General features: G+C 60.2%; 1 protein-coding gene across 1 annotated transcript in view; it reads right to left on the bottom strand.

Annotated features, from left to right (window-relative positions):
• The window catches only part of LOC132384036 (1-phosphatidylinositol 4,5-bisphosphate phosphodiesterase beta-3-like), a 211803-nt gene that overhangs the window by 27782 nt on the left and 163933 nt on the right, over positions 1-20088 (bottom strand). The window contains exons 4-10 of the mRNA XM_059955321.1: positions 12933-13073; positions 12266-12345; positions 9627-9680; positions 8886-8961; positions 8292-8392; positions 6709-6875; positions 1611-1757 (exon numbers count right to left, since the gene is read on the bottom strand). Of these exons, the coding sequence (XP_059811304.1) occupies positions 1611-1757; positions 6709-6875; positions 8292-8392; positions 8886-8961; positions 9627-9680; positions 12266-12345; positions 12933-13073 (766 nt within the window). The remainder of the gene's footprint in view (positions 1-1610; positions 1758-6708; positions 6876-8291; positions 8393-8885; positions 8962-9626; positions 9681-12265; positions 12346-12932; positions 13074-20088) is intronic.

The raw sequence follows: 20088 nt of genomic DNA, 5'->3' as shown, positions 1-20088 counted from the left end.
CGCCCCAGCACCCTCCCCCCGTGTCCCGCCCCAGCACCCTCCCCCCGTGTCCCGCCCCAGCACCCTCCCCCTCGTGCCCCGCCCCAGCACCCTCCCCCCGTGTCCCGCCCCAGCACCCTCCCCCCGTGTCCCGCCCCAGCACCCTCCCCCCGTGTCCCGCCCCAGCACCCTCCCCCTCGTGCCCCGCCCCAGCACCCTCCCCCTCGTGCCCCGCCCCAGCAACCTCCCCCTCGTGCCCCGCCCCAGCACCCTCCCCCCGTGTCCCGCCCCAGCACCCTCCCCCCATGTCCCGCCCCAGCAACCTCCCCCTCGTGCCCCGCCCCAGCACCCTCCCCCCGTGTCCCGCCCCAGCACCCTCCCCCCGTGTCCCGCCCCAGCACCCTCCCCCTCGTGCCCCGCCCCAGCACCCTCCCCCTCGTGCCCCGCCCCAGCACCCTCCCCCCGTGTCCCGCCCCAGCACCCTCCCCCTCGTGCCCCGCCCCAGCACCCTCCCCCTCGTGCCCCGCCCCAGCACCCTCCCCCCGTCCCGCCCCAGCACCCTCCCGTGTCCCGCCCCAGCACCCTCCCCCTCGTGCCCCGCCCCAGCACCCTCCCCCCGTGTCCCGCCCCAGCACCCTCCCCCCGTGTCCCGCCCCAGCACCCTCCCCCCGTGTCCCGCCCCAGCACCCTCCCCCTCGTGCCCCGCCCCAGCACCCTCCCCCCGTGTCCCGCCCCAGCACCCTCCCCCCGTGTCCCGCCCCAGCACCCTCCCCCCGTGTCCCGCCCCAGCACCCTCCCCCTCGTGCCCCGCCCCAGCACCCTCCCCCTCGTGCCCCGCCCCAGCACCCTCCCCCCGTGTCCCGCCCCAGCACCCTCCCCCTCGTGCCCCGCCCCAGCACCCTCCCCCTCGTGCCCCGCCCCAGCACCCTCCCCCTCGTGCCCCGCCCCAGCACCCTCCCCCCGTGTCCCGCCCCAGCACCCTCCCCCCGTGCCCCGCCCCAGCACCCTCCCCCCGTGTCCCGCCCCAGCACCCTCCCCCTCGTGCCCCGCCCCAGCACCCTCCCCCCGTGTCCCGCCCCAATACCCTCCCCCTCGTGCCCAGCCCCAGCACCCTCCCCCTCGTGTCCTGCCCCAGCACCCTCCCCCTCATGCCCCGCCCCAGTACCCTCCCCTCATGTCCCGCCCCAGTACCCTCCCCTCATGTCCCGCCCCAGTACCCTCCCCTCATGTCCCGCCCCAGTACCCTCCCCATGCCCCGCCCCAGTACCCTCCCCCTCGTGTCCTGCCCCAGCACCCTCCCCCTCATGCCCCGCCCCAGTACCCTCCCCTCATGTCCCGCCCCAGTACCCTCCCCTCATGTCCCGCCCCAGTACCCTCCCCTCATGTCCCGCCCCAGTACCCTCCCCATGCCCCGCCCCAGTACCCTCCCCTCATGTCCCGCCCCTGTACCCTCCCCTCATGCCCCGCCCCAGTACCCTCCCCTCATGCCCCGCCCCAGTACCCTCCCCTCATGCCCCGCCCCAGTACCCTCCCCTCATGTCCCGCCCCAGTACCCTCCCCTCATGCCCCGCCCCAGTACCCTCCCCTCATGTCCCGCCCCAGTACCCTCCCCTCATGTCCCCTGCCCCTACCTGTGAGGTAGGTGTTGTGGGACGAGTTGATGAAGTAGTGAGGGAGGGGCTGGTTCATATCGTCACTCACGTCCAGCTTCTCCGGGGCGACGATGTCGTTCTCAACACCGCACAGGAATCCCGAGAATCCGTCCAACGACACCTGTCCTGGGGGGGGCACAGGGTGATGTCACGGGGAGAGATCCCACACGGGGGGGGCACGGGGAGAGATCCCACATGGGGGGGGGCACGGGGAGAGATCCCACACGGGGGGCACGGGGAGAGATCCCACATGGGAGATGTCACGGGGAGAGATCCCACACGGGGGGGCACGGGGAGAGATCCCACATGGGGGGGGCACGGGGAGAGATCCCACACGGGGGGCACGGGGAGAGATCCCACATGGGAGATGTCACGGGGAGAGATCCCACACGGGGGGGCACGGGGAGAGATCCCACACGGGGGGCACGGGAAGAGATCCCACACGGGGGGCACGGGGAGAGATCCCACATGGGGGGGGCACGGGGAGAGATCCCACATGGGGGGGGGGCACGGGGAGAGATCCCACACGGGGGGGAGCACAGGGTGATGTCACGGGGAGAGATCCCACACGGGGGGCACGGGGAGAGATCCCACACGGGGGGCACGGGGAGAGATCCCACACGGGGGGCACGGGGAGAGATCCCACACGGGGGGCACGGGGAGAGATCCCACACGGGGGGCACGGGGAGAGATCCCACACGGGGGGGCACGGGGAGAGATCCCACACGGGGGGGAGCACAGGGTGATGTCACGGGGAGAGATCCCACACGGGGGGGGCACGGGGAGATGTCACGGGGAGAGATCCCACACGGGGGGCACGGGGAGAGATCCCACACGGGGGGCACGGGGAGAGATCCCACACGGGGGGGCACGGGGAGAGATCCCACACGGGGGGGCACGGGGAGAGATCCCACATGGGGGGGGCACAGGGAGAGATCCCACACGGGGGGGCACGGGGAGAGATCCCACATGGGGGGGGCACGGGGAGAGATCCCACACGGGGGGGCACGGGGAGAGATCCCACACGGGGGGGCACGGGGAGAGATCCCACACGGGGGGTACGGGGAGAGATCCCACACGGGGGGGGCACGGGGAGAGATCCCACACGGGGGGCACGGGGAGAGATCCCACACGGGGGGGGCACAGGGAGAGATCCCACACGGGGGGGGACACAGGGTGATGTCACGGGGAGAGATCCCACACGGGGGGCACGGGGAGAGATCCCACACGGGGGGGGCACAGGGTGATGTCACGGGGAGTGATCCCACACGGGGGGCACAGGGTGATGTCACGGGGAGAGATCCCACATGGGGGGGGCACAGGGAGAGATCCCACACGGGGGGGGAAAGGGGAGAGATCCCACACGGGGGGGAGCACAGGGTGATGTCACGGGGAGAGATCCCACACGGGGGGGAGCACAGGGTGATGTCACGGGGAGAGATCCCACACGGGGGGGCACGGGGAGAGATCCCACACGGGGGGGCACGGGGAGAGATCCCACACGGGGGGGCACGGGGAGAGATCCCACACTGGGGGGCACAGGGTGATGTCACGGGGAGAGATCCCACACGGGGGGGCACGGGGAGAGATCCCACACTGGGGGGCACAGGGTGATGTCACGGGGAGAGATCCCACACGGGGGGGAGCACAGGGTGATGTCACGGGGAGAGATCCCACACGGGGGGGAGCACAGGGTGATGTCACGGGGAGAGATCCCACACGGGGGGGCACGGGGAGAGATCCCACACGGGGGGGAGCATGGGGAGAGATCCCACACGGGGGGGCACGGGGAGAGATCCCACACGGGGGGGCACGGGGAGAGATCCCACACGGGGGGGGCACGGGGAGAGATCCCACACGGGGGGGAGCACAGGGTGATGTCACGGGGAGAGATCCCACACGGGGGGGGCACAGGGTGATGTCACGGGGAGAGATCCCACACTGGGGGGCACGGGGAGAGATCCCACACGGGGGGGAGCACAGGGTGATGTCACGGGGAGAGATCCCACACTGGGGGGGGAGCACAGGGTGATGTCACGGGGAGAGATCCCACACTGGGGTGGGAGCACAGGGTGATGTCACGGGGAGAGATCCCACACTGGGGGGGGAGCACAGGGTGATGTCACGGGGAGAGATCCCACACTGGGGGGGGGAGCACAGAGTGATGTCACGGGGAGAGATCCCACACTGGGGGGGGAGCACAGGGTGATGTCACGGGGAGAGATCCCACACTGGGGGGGCACGGGGAGAGATCCCACACGGGGGGGGAGCACAGGGTGATGTCACGGGGAGAGATCCCACACTGGGGGGGGCACAGGGTGATGTCACGGGGAGAGATCCCACACTGGGGGGGAGCACAGGGTGATGTCACGGGGAGAGATCCCACACGGGGGGAGCACAGGGTGATGTCACGGGGAGAGATCCCACACTGGGGGGCACGGGGAGAGATCCCACACGGGGGGGAGCACAGGGTGATGTCACGGGGAGAGATCCCACACTGGGGGGCACAGGGTGATGTCACGGGGAGAGATCCCACACTGGGGGGCACGGGGAGAGATCCCACACGGGGGGGAGCACAGGGTGATGTCACGGGGAGAGATCCCACACGGGGGGGGGGCACAGGGTGATGTCACGGGGAGAGATCCCACACTGGGGGGCACAGGGTGATGTCACGGGGAGAGATCCCACACTGGGGGGCACGGGGAGAGATCCCACACTGGGGGGCACGGGGAGAGATCCCACACTGGGGGGCACAGGGTGATGTCACGGGGAGAGATCCCACACTGGGGGGCACGGGGAGAGATCCCACACTGGGGGGCACGGGGAGAGATCCCACATGGGGGGGCACGGGGAGAGATCCCACATGGGGGGGCACAGGGTGATCCCACGGGGCACGGGGTGAGATCCCACACGGGGGGCATGGGGAGAGATCCCACACGGGGGTGGCACAGGATCCCACGGGGCACGGGGAGAGATCCCACATGGGGGTGGCACAGGGTTATCCCACGGGGCACGGGGAGAGATCCCACATGGGGGGCATAGGGTGATCCCACGGGGCACGGGGAGAGATCCCACACGGAGGGCATGGGGAGAGATCCCACATGGGGGGGCTCAGGGAGATCCCATGGGGCATGGGAAGAGATCCCACACGGGGGGGCACAGGGTTATCCCACGGGGCACGGGGAGAGATCCCACACGGGGGGCATGGGGAGAGATCCCACACGGGGGGCATGGGGAGAGATCCCACATGGGGGGGCTCAGGGAGATCCCATGGGGCATGGTAAGAGATCCCACAGGGGGGGCACAGGGTTATCCCACGGGGCACGGGGAGAGATCCCACACGGGGGGCATGGGGAGAGATCCCACACGGGGGGGGGGCTCAGGGTGATCCCACGGGACATGGGGAGAGATCCCACATGGGGGGCACAGGGTGATCCCACGGGGCATGGGGAGAGATCCCACACGGGGGGCACAGGGTTATCCCACGGGGCACGGGGAGAGATCCCACATGGGGGGCATGGGGAGAGATCCCACACGGGGGGGCACAGGGTGATCCCACATGGGGGGCATGGGGAGAGATCCCACATGGGGGGGCACAGGGTGATCCCACGGGGCATAGGGAGAGATCCCACACTGGGGGGGCACAGGGTGATCCCACAGGGCATGGGGAGAGATCCCACACGGGGGGCACAGGGTTATCCCACGGGGCACGGGGAGAGATCCCACATGGGGGGGCACAGGGTGATCCCACAGGGCATGGGGAGAGATCCCACACAGGGGGCACAGGGTTATCCCACGGGGTACAGGGAGAGATCCCACGGGGTATGGGGAGAGATCCCTCATGGGGGGCATGGGGTGAGATCCCACACGGGGGGGCACAGGGTTATCCCATGGGGCACGGGGAGAGATCCCACATGGGGGGGGCATGGGGAGAGATCCCACACGGGGGGGGGGCACAGGGTTATCCCATGGGGCACGGGGAGAGATCCCACATGGGGGGGGCATGGGGAGAGATCCCACACGGGGGGGCACAGGGTGATCCCACGGGGCACGGGGAGAGATCCCACATGGGGGGGGACAGGGTGATCCCACGGGGCACGGGGAGAGATCCCACACGGGGGTGGCACAGGGTGATCCCACGGGGCACGGGGAGAGATCCCACATGGGGGGCATGGGGAGAGAACCCACACGGGGTGGGGCACGGGGAGAGATCCCACTTGGGGGGGGGACAGGGTGATCCCACGGGGCACGGGGAGAGATCCCACATGGGGGGGGGGACAGGGTGATCCCACGGGGCACGGGGAGAGATCCCACACGGGGGTGGCACAGGGTGATCCCACGGGGCACGGGGAGAGATCCCACATGGGGGGCATGGGGAGAGAACCCACACGGGGTGGGGCACGGGGAGAGATCCCACATGGGGGGGGACAGGGTGATCCCACGGGGCACGGGGAGAGATCCCACACGGGGGTGGCACAGGGTGATCCCACGGGGCACGGGGAGAGATCCCACATGGGGGGCATGGGGAGAGAACCCACACGGGGTGGGGCACGGGGAGAGATCCCACATGGGGGGGGTACAGGGTGATCCCACGGGGCACGGGGAGAGATCCCACATGGGGGGGGCACGGGGCGATCCCACACGGACAGGAAGACACCACAGGGGTGAAAACATGATTTTGTGGGCGACTTGAGGACAGGGAGATCACGTGAGGGGAGAACAGGGCGTAGGTTCCCAACTGGTGGGGGGGGGGAGGGGCACAGGATGACCCCATGACCCCATGCGCAGGAGGGCGGTCAGGTGGGGCACATTACAGGGGATAAAATGAAGGGCACGCACAGACCGATCCCATGAGGGGACACGGACACAGGGGTGATCTCAGAGCAGAGTACAGAATGAGGGGGGAGGTGAGCACAGCATGATCCCAGAAGGGCGGCTTCAGACTGAAAGGGAGAGGCACAGGGCGATCCCACGTAGAACGCGCAGGGCGGTCCCGCGGACCCAGTTCTCCAGCGGGCAAACACGGCGATGACGCGGTGGGCTCGCCAAGACCGGTCCGCGGCCGCCCGGGACCCACCTTTGTTGGCGAAGTTCTTGTTAGGTTCGTACTTGGTGACCAGCTGCTGGACCTGCTGGGCCTTGAGTGGGGGGTACAGCACTTCGTTGAGGCGGGGGTCCCGCTGCCGGAGGTTGATGAAGTCCGCCATCTGATCCAGGGTCAGGTACGGCTTCCCCTTGGCGCCCCTGAAACACGTGCGCAGAGAGGGGGCTCATCCGGGACGTCCCACCAGTGGAGGCACCCCTACCCTATGTCACTGAGGGGAGCGCGGCCTGAGGAATGCTGGGACCCATGTGTCGGCCGGTAGAAGGGAGCAACCACGGCAGGGGTGAGGTGGGGGGGAAGAGAATCCACACGTCAGGGAGGGGGAGACGAAGAGGATGTGCCCCGAGGGACGACGAGCTGAAAGATGGCAGATGGAGTTTAATGCTGAGAAGTGTGAGGTGCTACATTTTGGTAAGACTAATCAAAATAGGACATATATGGTAAACGGTAGGGCATTGAAGAATGCAGTAGAACAGAGTGATCTAGGAAAATGCTGCACAGTTCCCTGAAGGTGGAATCTCATGTGGATAGGGTGATGAAGAAAGCTTTTGGTATGCTGGTCTTTATAAATCAGAGCATTGAGTATAGGAGTTGGGGTGTAATGTTAAAATTGTACAAGGCATTGGTGAGGCCAAATTTGGAGCATTGTGTACAGTACCAGTCACAGAGTTATAGGAAAGATGTCAACAAAATAGAAAGAGTACAGAGAAGATTTACTAGAATGTTACCTGGGTTTCAACACCTAAGTTACAGAGAAAGGTTGAACAAGTTAGATCTTTATTCTTTGGACCATAGAAGGTTGAGGGGGAACTTGATAGAGGTATTTAAAATTGAGTGGAATAGATAGAGTTGACGTGGATAGGCTTTTTCCATTGAGAGTAGGGGAGATTCAAACAAGAGGACAAGTTGAGAGGTAAGGGGCAAAAGTTTAGTGAATACGAGGAGGAACTTCTTTACTCAGAGAGTGGTATCTGTGCGGAACGAGCTTCTGGTAGAAGTGGTAGAGGCAGGTTCGGTATTGTCATTTAAAGTAAAATTGGATAGGTATATGGACAGGAAAGGAATGGAGGGTTACGGGCTGAGTGCAGGTTGGTGGGACTAGGTGAGAGTAAGCGTCTGGCACGGACTAGAAGGGCCGAGATGGCCTGTAATTGTTATATGGGAGAGGTGGGAGAAGGGAAACACACGTCAGGGAGGGGGAGATGGAGAAATGTGCCCTGAGGAATGATGGGGGGTGTGGGGGCAGCGGACAGAGACCGCGAAAAGCCCCAGAAGCATTCACAGTCTGGCCTTGTTGATGATAGGGGGAGGGGGTGGGAAGTGCTTCCAAAGAACTACGGGAGGAGAGAAGCCGTGGGAAGCCAATGGATCGGAGAGATGGAAGGGGTCGCAGTCTGAGAAACGCCAGGAGGAATCAGGAGTGGAACCCTTGCAACGCTGGGATGGAGTTGGCGGGGATGGTGGGGGGGCAGGGTTGTGTGACCTAAGAAAGGGCAGGAGATGTGGAGGAGAGGGGAAGAGACATTCTAGTAAAAAGGCCCAGAGGCGGCACTCACTGTTCGGCGAAGACCTTGTCGATGTCCGGCCGCAGGCACATCTTACTGAGGAAGAAGTGGAAGACCTCTGGGGTGAAGTCATCGGGTTTGATGGACTCGTGCTGATCGTGGGGTGGGGGAGAGGGAGGAGAGGTTAGACAGTGGAAAGTGTCACAGCTGCAGTTTGCCTTCCCAGCTGGGCAGCGCCATGCGCGGCTCTCCCTGGGATCAGACCATGCTTAAACGCCCCTTACTGAGCCAGCATCAGCCCTGAAACCTCAATTACCCTTCGCACAAAGTTACAATTAGAACGCCATGCTTACAATTACGCCTCCCCACCAGGGGCGGCGCTGTGCGCGGTTCCCCTTGGGATGCGACAATGCATTCACCTGCCCTTTGATGAGCTGGTGTCAGTCACTCTTGAAGGCTCGGTCAACCTCTGCACAGTGACAGGCGCCGATGTAAATGTCACGCAGTTACACCTCCCCACCAGGGGTGGCAGTGTGTGTGGCTCGGTCAATGCATCAACTGGCCCTTTAATGAGCTGGCATCACCCAGCAGGTCCCACCATGCACCCTGGGACCCCGGGGAATCCGGGCGAGGTGGGTCACTCACCCGACTGAAGTTGAGGCCGCAACAGTCCAGCGCGCTCTCTGCCCGCTTCTTGTCCACAGAGAACAGCTTGATGATGCTGCGGAGGGACGAGGAAACCGCTGTCAGGGTTCAGCCACGTTGGAGGGGGGACGGCCGCGGACAGACCGGAACCAGATGGAGGCGGGAGGGGAAGGAGTGGTTGGAAAATCAGACCCGACAGCGGATGCAGGGAGACAGAAGAGAGGGAGGGGAGAGACTGACGAGGACGGAGGGGAGGGGGTATGGACGGGGGAGGCAGTAAAGTAGCAAAGGTCAGGGGAGGGGGTGAACGGGGAAAGGAAAGAGGGGAAGGGAGGAAGAAAGGAAGGAAAGGGGAGGAAAGATGGATGAGGGGGAAAGGGAGGGAAGGAGAAGGGGAAAGGGAGGGAAGAGGAGGAAAGGGAGGGAAGAAGGGGGAAAGGAGGGAAGGAGGGGAAAAGGAGGGAAGGAGAAGGGGAAAGGGAGGGAAGGAGAAGGGGAAAAGGGAGGGAAGGAGAAGGGGATAGGGAGGAAGGGGGATAGGGAGGAAGGGGGATAGGGAGGAAGGGGGATAGGGAGGGAAGGAGAAGGGGATAGGGAGGGGGAGAAGGCGAGGGAGGAAGGAAAGAAGGGAAATGGGTAGGGGAGGGGAGATGGCCGAGGGGAAAGGGGGAGGGAAATGGACGGGGGGGGGGAGGGAAGAGAGAGGGAGTGGGGACTGAGGTGCGGCCGGGAGCTACTCACTTCTTGACGGGGATGTGCCCGTCCTGGTTCACCTGAAGTTTCAGTTTGACGTACCTGTGTGGGGAGAGAGGGACGTGTGAAATCCTGGTCCCCATGGCGATCAATCTCCCCCCTCCCCAATGCTCTCAACGCCCACTGCGCTCCCTCCTCAACAACAACCTCTAACCTCCCAACACAACCACTTTACACTACTATTTTGGTTCTAATTGCGATTTTTAGTTGGGGTAAAAATAGTGTACAGACGATGTTTAATGTGTTAGTTTTCCAGTGGATTCAGCTACGTGCCCGAGATGGGGCTGAAGGCAGGCCTCTCCTTGGACCCGTACAGCCGGCAGTAAACCCCACTCCGAGCCGTGGGGCGGATTTACGGTCAGCGGAATCACCCCAGCCACCACCGGCCAGGGTTCGATTCCCGCTGACGCCTGCACGGAGTTTGCACGCTCTCCCTGTGACCGTGTGGGGTTCCTCCCGCGGTCCAAAGACATACCGGTCAGGGTTGGTAAGCTGTGTTGGTGCTCGGCCCTCCCCAGCACAATCCTCGCTGATTCGATCAAGCAACGCATTGCACTGTCCGTTTCGATGTACATCCGACAAATAAAGCTAATCTTTAATCTTCGACTTTGAGTAACTTCTTTTCTCCCTCCCTCTGCACATCGGGTTACGACGATGTGTCTCTCCTTAATGGGTTCTTCATCTTGTGGCCGACCGTAAGGAGTCCAAACTTGAGGCTGCACGATGCGGGCACACTGATAATACTGTGGGCACTTCGACCTTTTTGAACCTCTTCTTACAGGGCACAGACAGACGACATTTTCAAATCCCAGGCGGAAATGTCTCCGGACGTCAAGGAAATCGAGAGACGGGATGTGAGCCCAAGAATACGCCGCTGAGTGAGAGGACAATTCAGCTCCTGTCTCTCAGTATCACTTCCCTGAACAAGAAGCAGCGGCTCCACTTCCTAAGGAGTTTAAAGTGAGGCTCCCACTCTCCCCACCCCTTTTTAACTGAATTTTACAGGAGCACCACTGACAGCGTCCTGACAAGCTGCATCTCTGTCTGGTCCGGGAGCAGCCGAGCATCGGACCGGAAGTTGACTGTGAGAACGGCTGAGAGGATCGTAGGGGTCTCCGTACCGTCCATCGGGACATTTACCAGGAGCGCTGTGTACGCAGGGCCCTTAGCATTATCCAGAATCCCACCCGTCCATCCAGCATCCTCTCTGACTTTCTACCATCAGGCAGGAGACTCCGATGCATAAAGACAGGAACGGTCAGGATGGGAAACAGTTTCTTCCCTCAGACCGTCAGGCTTCTGAACTCCCTGCCGCATCGTATTCAAAATGTCACCGGTTGATCTGTTCAGCACCTGACAATATTTAATATTTAAGCATCTAACTTCTGCAGATTTTATCCTTACTTTCTCAAGTTATCGTGTGTTATTTGTACTACTGTGCCTCTACACCCTGGTCTGGGGAAATGTTGAATCATTTGATAACAGACATGGATATATTCAAATGACAATAAACTTGACGACATGGACCCAGTGGCCTCTGGTTCCTCTTTCCTATGCAGTTACCGATTGCGACCACCAGAGGGCAGACTGTGCACAAACATCACAGCCCCCTTCCCTCAGATGGACTCTCCACACTTACCCTCGATTATACCAATAAAGGATACATCCAGGGATGAATGGGAGATCTGGAAACAATTAAAGAACTGGGGAGGGGAGGGGCAAACAGGAGGTAGAGTGCTGTGTGTTTAGTTGTGAATCCAAACCTCCCTCCACACCGTCCCATCACACACTCCCGGGGTCAGACACAGAGTGAAGCTCCCTCCACACCGTCCCATCACACACTCCCGGGGTCAGACACAGAGTGAAACTCCCTCCACACCGTCCCATCACACGCTCCCAGGGTCAGACACAGAGTGAATCCATCCTTTGTTTCTCTCCCCCTCTCTCTGTTTGCTCCCTCCTCTGCCACATCCCTCCCCTTTCTGCCTCTGCCAAGTCCCACCCCACCACCCTCCACCAGGTTTCTCCCCGACCTCTCCCCCCCTTCTCACTCTCACTGTCCCACCCCTCTCTATCCTCTCCTCCCTCTCTCTCGCTCCCTCCTCATCCTTCCTCTCTGCCCCCACCCACTCCTCTCTCTATCTCTCTCACCCTCCCTTCCTTCCGAGTGGGCGTGGCCAGAAGAATTGGATCAACCTGTGATTAAATGGCAGAGCAGACTCGATGGGCCGAATGGCCTACCTACTCTCCTATATCTTAAGGCCTTCTCCCAGCCCTCTCTCACTCCCTTCACTTGCTCCCTCTCTCCACCCCCGACCCTCGTCTTTGTCCTTACTGGGGCAAATGTGGCCAACAGCAGCCCTGTCCTGGGTTGGGGCGTCGCCCATCACCGCAGATCCTCCCTCTCCCAGGGGCGAGGCCTTTGGGGTTTCTGTAGCTCTAGGGGTTTATGGGTTCGTGTTCCAGCCCCTCCGTGCACAACTCCCCCCTCCTTTCTCAGCCCGGCCGGATGTCTCCCCTCTGTCCGGCCCAGCTTTATCCCAGACCTCTTTCTCTTGCCCCCCCACCCAAGGGCAGCGGGAGGCGTGGAAGACCCGTGCCCGCCGGCCCACCCCCACCGCACTCACACTTTGTGGAGGAAGGTCTGCCGGGAGGCGTTGTGGGCGAGGATGTTGGTGGCCAGTTTGAAGAGCTCTTCAGTCCAGACCTGGGGAGGGACGGGAGGTGGGGGGGGGGGGAGAGAGAGAGAAAAATTATGGCCAGTATCACACTGTATCCTATCAAGAGGTAGCAATGTGTCTGGGGTGAAAGAAGGGGAGGAGGAGTAGAGAGGGGTGGGGTGTGTGAGGGAGGTGGGAGAGGAGGGAGCGGTGGAAGGGGTTGGAGGGAGGGGGTGGAGGGAGGAGGGAGGGGAAGAGGGAGGAAGGAGAGGGAGGGGAAGAGGGAGGGGAAGAGGGAGGGGAAGAGGGAGGGGAAGAGGGAGGGGAAGAGGGAGGGGAAGAGGGAGGGGGTGGAGGGAGGGGAAGAGGGAGGGGGTGGAGGGAGGGGAAGAGGAAGGGGTGGAGGGAGGAAGGAGGGGAGGAGCGAGGGGGTGGAGGGAGAAGGGAGGGGAAGAAGAAGGAGGGAGAGGGAGGGGAAGAGGAAGGAGGGAGAGGGAGGGGAAGAGGGAGGGGGTGGAGGGAGGAGGGAGAGGGCAGAGGGAGGAGGAAGAGGGAGGGAGAGGGGAGGGGGTGGAGGGAGGAGGGAGGGGAAGAGGGAGGGGGTTAAGGAGGGAGGAAGCAGAGAGGGCCCCACCTTGGCTGTCTCCTCCTGCATGGTGATGAAGTTGAGAAAGCTGATGTTCACCATGTCGGTCCCGTGGACCACCGTCACCGTCTTGCTCTCCGGTCGCTCCTCCGGCTTCCCGAATCCCAGCGGCTCCCGCAGCTTCGGGTCCTGCAATGGAGGCGACAGCGTTACCCCGGGACAGGGGGGAGGGTGTGCAGAGAGAGAGCAGGATAGGGGAGGGAGGGGGAGAGAGGAGACAGGAAGTTAAATGGAGGTGGGAGAGCAGGGAAAAGAGAAGTGGAGGGAAGACATGGGAGGTGCAGAGGATGGATGAGGGGGAGAGGGGAAAGGGGAGGGGGAGAGGGGAATGGATTAATGGGAGGGGGTGAGTGGGAGAGGTGAGTGAGAGGGGAGGGGGTGCGAGGGGAGTGCGGGGAGGTGGGTAACATTTTTACATGCAGCTTGACTCCTCGCACTCTGCCTGTTCACGGATTTTGTTCAAGTTGTGTTTGTAAAATCGGATTGCGCTTTTCCCCTGCGCGAAGATGAATCCCGAGGCCGCAGGCGGTGGTGTCGTTCACGGCAGAGCGCGGAACAGGGCCCCGCGGGCCGTGACGCACAGCAAACCGCCCACTTAACCCTGATCGCGGGACAGTTTACAACGACCGGTTAACTGGTCGGTCTTCGGACTGTGGGAGGAAACCGGAGGTCCCGGGGGAGACCCGGGCGGCCACGGGGTAGTCCGGTAAAAACTCCCAGCAGGCAGTGGGAGAACTGAACTTTGAACTCCAGTGCGCCACGCTGTAATGACACCCAGCTGAACCCCAGCACGACTGTGGCCCCTCCGAACCATTCCGTTCTTGACCCAACCTCCAACCAGCCTAATCTGTACCAAGCGATGATCACTTCACACTGGAGTGGACTTTGTGCCCTTGCTTCTAACATCTCCATATAATTTACGATTGCGGTTTCCTCGTGAACACCGCTTATCTGTTGCTACGGGTTGCGAACCTGCAGCTTTATGCGTTTTATCCTCTGGCGGGCGTAACAATAAAATTCGGAGTTTGCATATTCTCCCCGCGACTCTCTTCCGGATTCCTCCCACGTCCTGGCGAGGTTATCTGTCCCCTGGTGTGGGGGCGAGCAGTGGAATCCGATGGGGAAGCGGGGGAGAACAAAATGAAATCAATGCAAATGGCCAGCAGGGACTCGATGGGCCCATCGGCCACTTCTTATGCTGTGCGGGCTTTGAAACGAGGGACTTTCCCCCGAGGTTGGTGTTAGATCCACGTGACACAGGCGATGGTGAATCCCGCAGCCTTTTCCCAGCAAGACAACTCCCCCGCACATCCCTGGATCTCTCTACCCCTCTGTCAAGTGCAAGCTGAGGGGCGAGGCGTATATATTTTAAAAAAAAACCACACAGGCTTTTCAGCCCATCATGTATGCTACAGAGAGTTGGGTTCGATCCCCACGGCCTCCGGCATTGTGTCTTGTATGTGAGAGGGAGTGACTTTGTATGTGAGCGCGGGCACACACAAGTCACGTGTCTCAACGGCGTGTGCATACACACTCGTGTCACCTGTCTCAGATTACGCACATCGCGACGATACGAGCTATCGGGGTTGGCTTCAATCAGCTGCCGTAAGTTGCCTTCAGAGGGAAATAGGCTTGATCGGGGACCTGGGGTCAGAGGTCTGCACTTACAGGAGGCACGAGGGCTGGTGACCACCTCCACGCCCCCCCCCAAACCCCCCCCCCCCCCAGGTCAGCAAGTCCAGGGGTTGGAGGTCTGTATGAACCCAAAAGTCAAGGCCCAGAGGTCAAAGTGCAATGATCGGCAAGTCCTGAGGTCAATATCCAGAGTTCTGGAAGTTGAAGTCCAGACGTCAAGGCCTGAAGAGCAAAGCTCCCAGAGCACATTCAAAGGTCAGAGGTTTGTGCAAGTCTGCGAAGCCGGGCCGGGGACTGGAGGTTGAAGGCCTGATGTCTGGGAGTCTGAGTCTGGGCCTACAGGCTGGAAGTCGGAGGCCTGGAGTTGGCCTGTCCTTAGGCCCGAGGCCTGCCTGTGTGCCTCAGTGAGTGGGTGGGAGGGAAGAGAGGTTTGTTTTGTTACTGCTGCCGCTGGCATTGGCCCAGTGAGCATGGCGGGCATACTACGTTGGCACGGCAACCCTCGTGGGCTTCCCCCAGCCCAGCCGTGGGTTGCATTGGCTCTTAGTGCAAATGGCGCACTTCACCGCGTGCTTCAATGTACATGTGGCAAATAAATCTGAGGGTGGGGTGGCCTCATTCCATGTCTCAGGGGAATGAGGTCCTGGCCGACCCTTTTCCCCTCTGCAAAAACTTCTAATCCTTTGTTCCCGAAGATTTGGGGGGGGGGGGGGGGGAGAGAAAAAGACTAAATTCACTTGGATCGACGTTCTTTCTCGTGGGTGTCATGGCTGCCGAATTTGGGTGAATCAGCTCAAACGCTCCTTTCAAACCCTGGTAGCGCGGTGAGTCACATTCCAGACTTCGACAGAGGGGCCCTGCGCCGATCCCCACCCTGGTCCCCGCTAACTTCTCAGGGTGGGGGAACCAGCTGCCCCACTGGTTACCACGGAGACAGAGAGCCAGCAACTCATTCCTGTGCCTCTCAGATTCATCGTTGAAATTGGTTCCAGCATGGGTGAGGCCTAATCTGTTGGAGTACCGTGCGCCGTTCTGCTCATCGACCTACAGGAAAGATATCGATGAGATTGAGCGCGTATTGAGCTCGCGAAGATTCAGCGTGACATCTAAAACTTTGAGAGACTTCTGTAGACGTGTGGGTGAGGGAGTGTATTGACTGGCTGCGCCACAGCCTGGTATGGAAACACTGATGCCCTTGAACGGACAATCCTACAAAAAGTAGCGGCTACGGCCCAGTCCATTGTGGGTAAAGACCCCTCCGGCATCCATCATCAGGGACCCCCACCACCCAGGCCATACTCTCTTCTTGCTGCTGCCAGCAGGAAGGAGGTACAGGAGCCTCAGGACTCACACCACCAGGTTCAGGGACAGTTACTACCCCGCAACCATCAGGAAGGAGGTACAGGAGCCTCAGGACTCACACCACCAGGTTCAGGGACAGTTATCACCCCTCAACCATCAGGCTCCTGAATAAGAGGGGGCAACTTCACTCGCCCCCCCCCCCAATCACTGAAGTGTTCCCACAACCTAAGGGCTCTTCACCTCATGTTCTCGACATTTATCGCTTATTTACTTGTTATTATTTTGTTCTTTTCTTCTTCGTACTGTCAGAGTTTGTTAGCTTTTGCACGTTGGTTGTTTGTCCATTCTTTGCTGTGTGTAACTTGTCATTGACACTATTGTTTATTTCGATTTACTGCGAATTCACGTGAGAAATGAATCTCAGGGTCGTACATGGTGACACAGACATGCATTGATAATAAATTTACTTAGAATCTTTGTTGCCTGGAGCACAGGAGAAAAGAGGGGAGATTTGACAAGAGGTGTACAAAATTATGAGGGGTATAGCTAGGGTATTTACAGGCAGGCTTCCTCCACTGAGGCTGGGTAAGACTCGAACTAGAGGTCGTGGGTCAAGGGTGAAGGGGAACAGAAAGGGGAGCTTCTCCTCTCGAGAGTGGAGCAGGAGTGGAGGATGAGGGTCCGATTTCAGCATTTAAGATTGGATCGGTTCAAAGATGGGAGGGCTATGGAGGGCTACGTCAGGTGCAGATCAAGGGGACTGGGCAGAATAGCGGGTCAAGCACGTGCTAGGTGGGTCGAAGGGCCTATTTCTGCGCAGCAAAGCGTACGGTGAAATGGGCCGTCTGCGTTAACTGTCAATGCAACTCAAAGCTGTGTGCTGGGGGCAGCCGGCAAGCACGGCCACGTATTCCAGCGCCTACGTAGCACGCCCACAACATTCAGGACAACACAAGCAGCACCGAGGCAGGCTGTTCTTCCACCGACCCACCCTCACAAAAAGCCCTCCAATCCCAGGACAGGGCGCGCCAAGGTCTCCAGTCCCTGTCCTCGTACTCCCAGACACCGGGCCTCCAGTCCCAGGACAGGCCGCCTCTGGGCCTCCAGTCCCTGTCCTCGGACTCCCAGACACCGGGCCTCTAGTCCCAGGACAGGCTGCCTCTGGGCCTCCAGTCCCTGTCCTCTGACTCCCAGACACCGGGCCTCTCGTCCCAGGACAGGCTGCCTCTGGGCCTCCAGTCCCTGTCCTCGGACGCCCAGACAGCGGGCCTCCAACTTTGGACTTTTGGGGTTTGACTTTTGGGCCGTGACTTCCAAACTCACATGGACCTCCAGAACCTCTGGCTGCTCCCCCTCCCCCCTGAGAACGCTGTGGACCCCAATATGAGACACCCTGTCCCCTGGTACCGGAGTGTCCGTCAGGTCTACAGAATCTCCTCTAACCATCGACACCCTCCTCACCACCGCTCTCCCATTTCCGAGCCACGGAGCCAAATTCGGCTCTGGTCACCCTGGGAGGGTGCCTTTAAGCCGCGCGCAGGAAGTGCAGAGGAGGTTCAAAAATTACTTTCCGAGGGGCAGGGTGGCAGAGGGAGGTCAGGCAAGCTAGGACTTTGCCCAGTCAAGTGCAGGAGACTGAGGAGTGATCTCAAAGAGATCCTCATTGAGGGGTCAGCAGAGGGAAGGGTGAGCAGTTTGAAGGTCCTGGGTGGAAACATCTCTGAAGATCTATCCTGGGCCCAACTAGCGGCCTCTCAGACTCAAAGGTGGTCCCGTCGCCAATCGGTTGCGTGGCGGACTCCAAGCTTTGCGCCCCGGAGTTTTGCCCGCATCGACTCATAAGTGAGATCGAGGTCCCCGTGTCTGCTTACAGCTCCAGCAAACCCCTACCTTACAGAGCATTGCAGCTGGTCGCATCGCTGACTCCACTGTGGGCAGCATCAAGGACATCACTAGGGACCCCCACCACCCAGGATGTGCCCTCTTCTCATTGCTACCATCAGGGAGGAGGTTCAGGAGCCTAAAGACACACACTCAACGATTCAGGAACAGCTTCTTCCCCTCTGCCATCAGGGAGGAGGTACAGGAGCCTGAAGACACACACTCAATGATTCAGGAACAGCTTCTTCCCCTCTGCCATCAGGGAGGAGGCACAGGAGCCTGAAGACACACACTCAATGATTCAGGAACAGCTTCTTCCCCTCTGCCATCAGGGAGGAGGTACAGGAGCCTGAAGACACACACTCAACGATTCAGGAACAGCTTCTTCCCCTCTGCCATCAGGGAGGAGGTACAGGAGCCTGAAGACACACACTCAGCGATTCAGGAACAGCTTCTTCCCCTCTGCCATCAGGGAGGAGGTACAGGAGCCTGAAGACACACACTCAACGATTCAGGAACAGCTTCTTCCCCTCTGCCATCAGGGAGGAGGTACAGGAGCCTGAAGACACACACTCAGCGATTCAGGAACAGCTTCTTCCCCTCTGCCATCAGGGAGGAGGTACAGGAGCCTGAAGACACACACTCAACGATTCAGGAACAGCTTCTTCCCCTCTGCCATCAGGGAGGAGGTACAGGAGCCTGAAGACACACACTCAACGATTCAGGAACAGCTTCTTCCCCTCTGCCATCAGGGAGGAGGTACAGGAGCCTGAAGACACACACTCAGCGATTCAGGAACAGCTTCTTCCCCTCTGCCATCTGAATAGACATTGAACCCATGAATACTACCTCACTGTTTTTGCTCTTTATTTAATTTTATGTATTTAGTATTATCATTATATGCCATGTCATTTGACGTGGGCAATCTTGGCCCTCCATCTGGCACTACCGTGAGAGTTTCTAATAAGCTCTTTTCTCTATCCGTGACCATGATTGTCCTTGGCGAATTCTTCCTACCGAAGTGGTTTGCTATCGCCTTTTTCTGGGCAGTGCCTTTATAAGACGGGTGATCCCCAGCCGTTATCAATACTCTTCAGGGATTGTCTGGCCTGGCGTCAGTGGTCGCAGAACCAGGACTTGTCATCCGCACCGGCTGCTCGTACGACCCCACCACCTGCTCCGGTGGTTTCATCTGACCCTGCTCGGGGGTGGGGGGCTAAGCAGGTGCTACACCTTGCCCCAGGGAGACCTTTAGGCTAGCAGAGGGAAGGAGCGTCTTACACCTCTTTTGGTGGAGATGTATCTCCATCCGCCAACCAAATTTATAATAGTAAATATATTATATTTTTGACAAACTTCAATGGTATGGAAACACCAATGCCCTTGAACAGAAAATCCTACAAAAGTAGTAGATTCAACCCAGTACAACACAGATAAAGCCCTCCCAACCATCTGTATGAAACGCCGTCGCAGGAAAGCAGTGTCCATCATCAGGGACCCCCACCACCCAGGCCGTGCTCTCTTCTCACTGCCGCCATCAGGTAGAAGGTACAGGAGCCTCAGGACTCGCACCACCAGGTTCAGGAACAGTTACTACCCCTCAACCATCAGGAAAGAGGTACAGGAGCCTCAGGACCCACACCACCAGGTTCAGGAACAGTTACCACCCCTCAACCATCAGGTAGAAGGTACAGGAGCCTCAGGACCAACACCACCAGGTTCAGGAACAGTTACTACCCCTCAACCATCAGGTAGAAGGTACAGGAGCCTCAGGACTCGCACCACCAGGTTCAGGAACAGTTATCACCCCTCAACCATCAGGAAGGAGGTACAGGAGCCTCAGGACTCGCACCACCAGGTTCAGGAACAGTTATCACCCCTCAACCATCAGGAAGGAGGTACAGGAGCCTCAGGACTCACACCACCAGTTTCAAGAACAGTTACTACCCCTCAACCGTCAGGCTCCTGAGCAAAAGGGGACAACCATCCTCACAAACAAAGAGATAATCTGCGGACGCTGAAAATATAGAGCAGAACTCACAAAGTGCTGGAGGAACTCAGCAGGCCGGGCAGCATCTGTGGAAAAGAGTAAACGGTCGACGTTTTGGGGCCGAGACCCTTCGGCAGGACACTCACTCGAGATGTTCCGATCTCACCTCAAGGACTCTTTACCTCATGCTGCCGTTATTTATTGCTGTTTATTTATATTTTCATTTGCACAGTTTGTTGTCTTCTGCACTCTGGTTGATCTTTCACTGATCCTGTTTACAGTTACGATTCTATAGATTGGCTGAGTATGCCTGCAGGGAAATCAATCTCTGAGTTG

Source organism: Hypanus sabinus, chromosome 31 (genome assembly GCF_030144855.1).
Source record: "Hypanus sabinus isolate sHypSab1 chromosome 31, sHypSab1.hap1, whole genome shotgun sequence".
Classification (NCBI taxonomy): Eukaryota; Metazoa; Chordata; class Chondrichthyes; order Myliobatiformes; family Dasyatidae; genus Hypanus; species Hypanus sabinus.
Note: the sequence above shows the minus strand (reverse complement) of the source record. Positions and strands in the feature narration are given on the sequence as shown.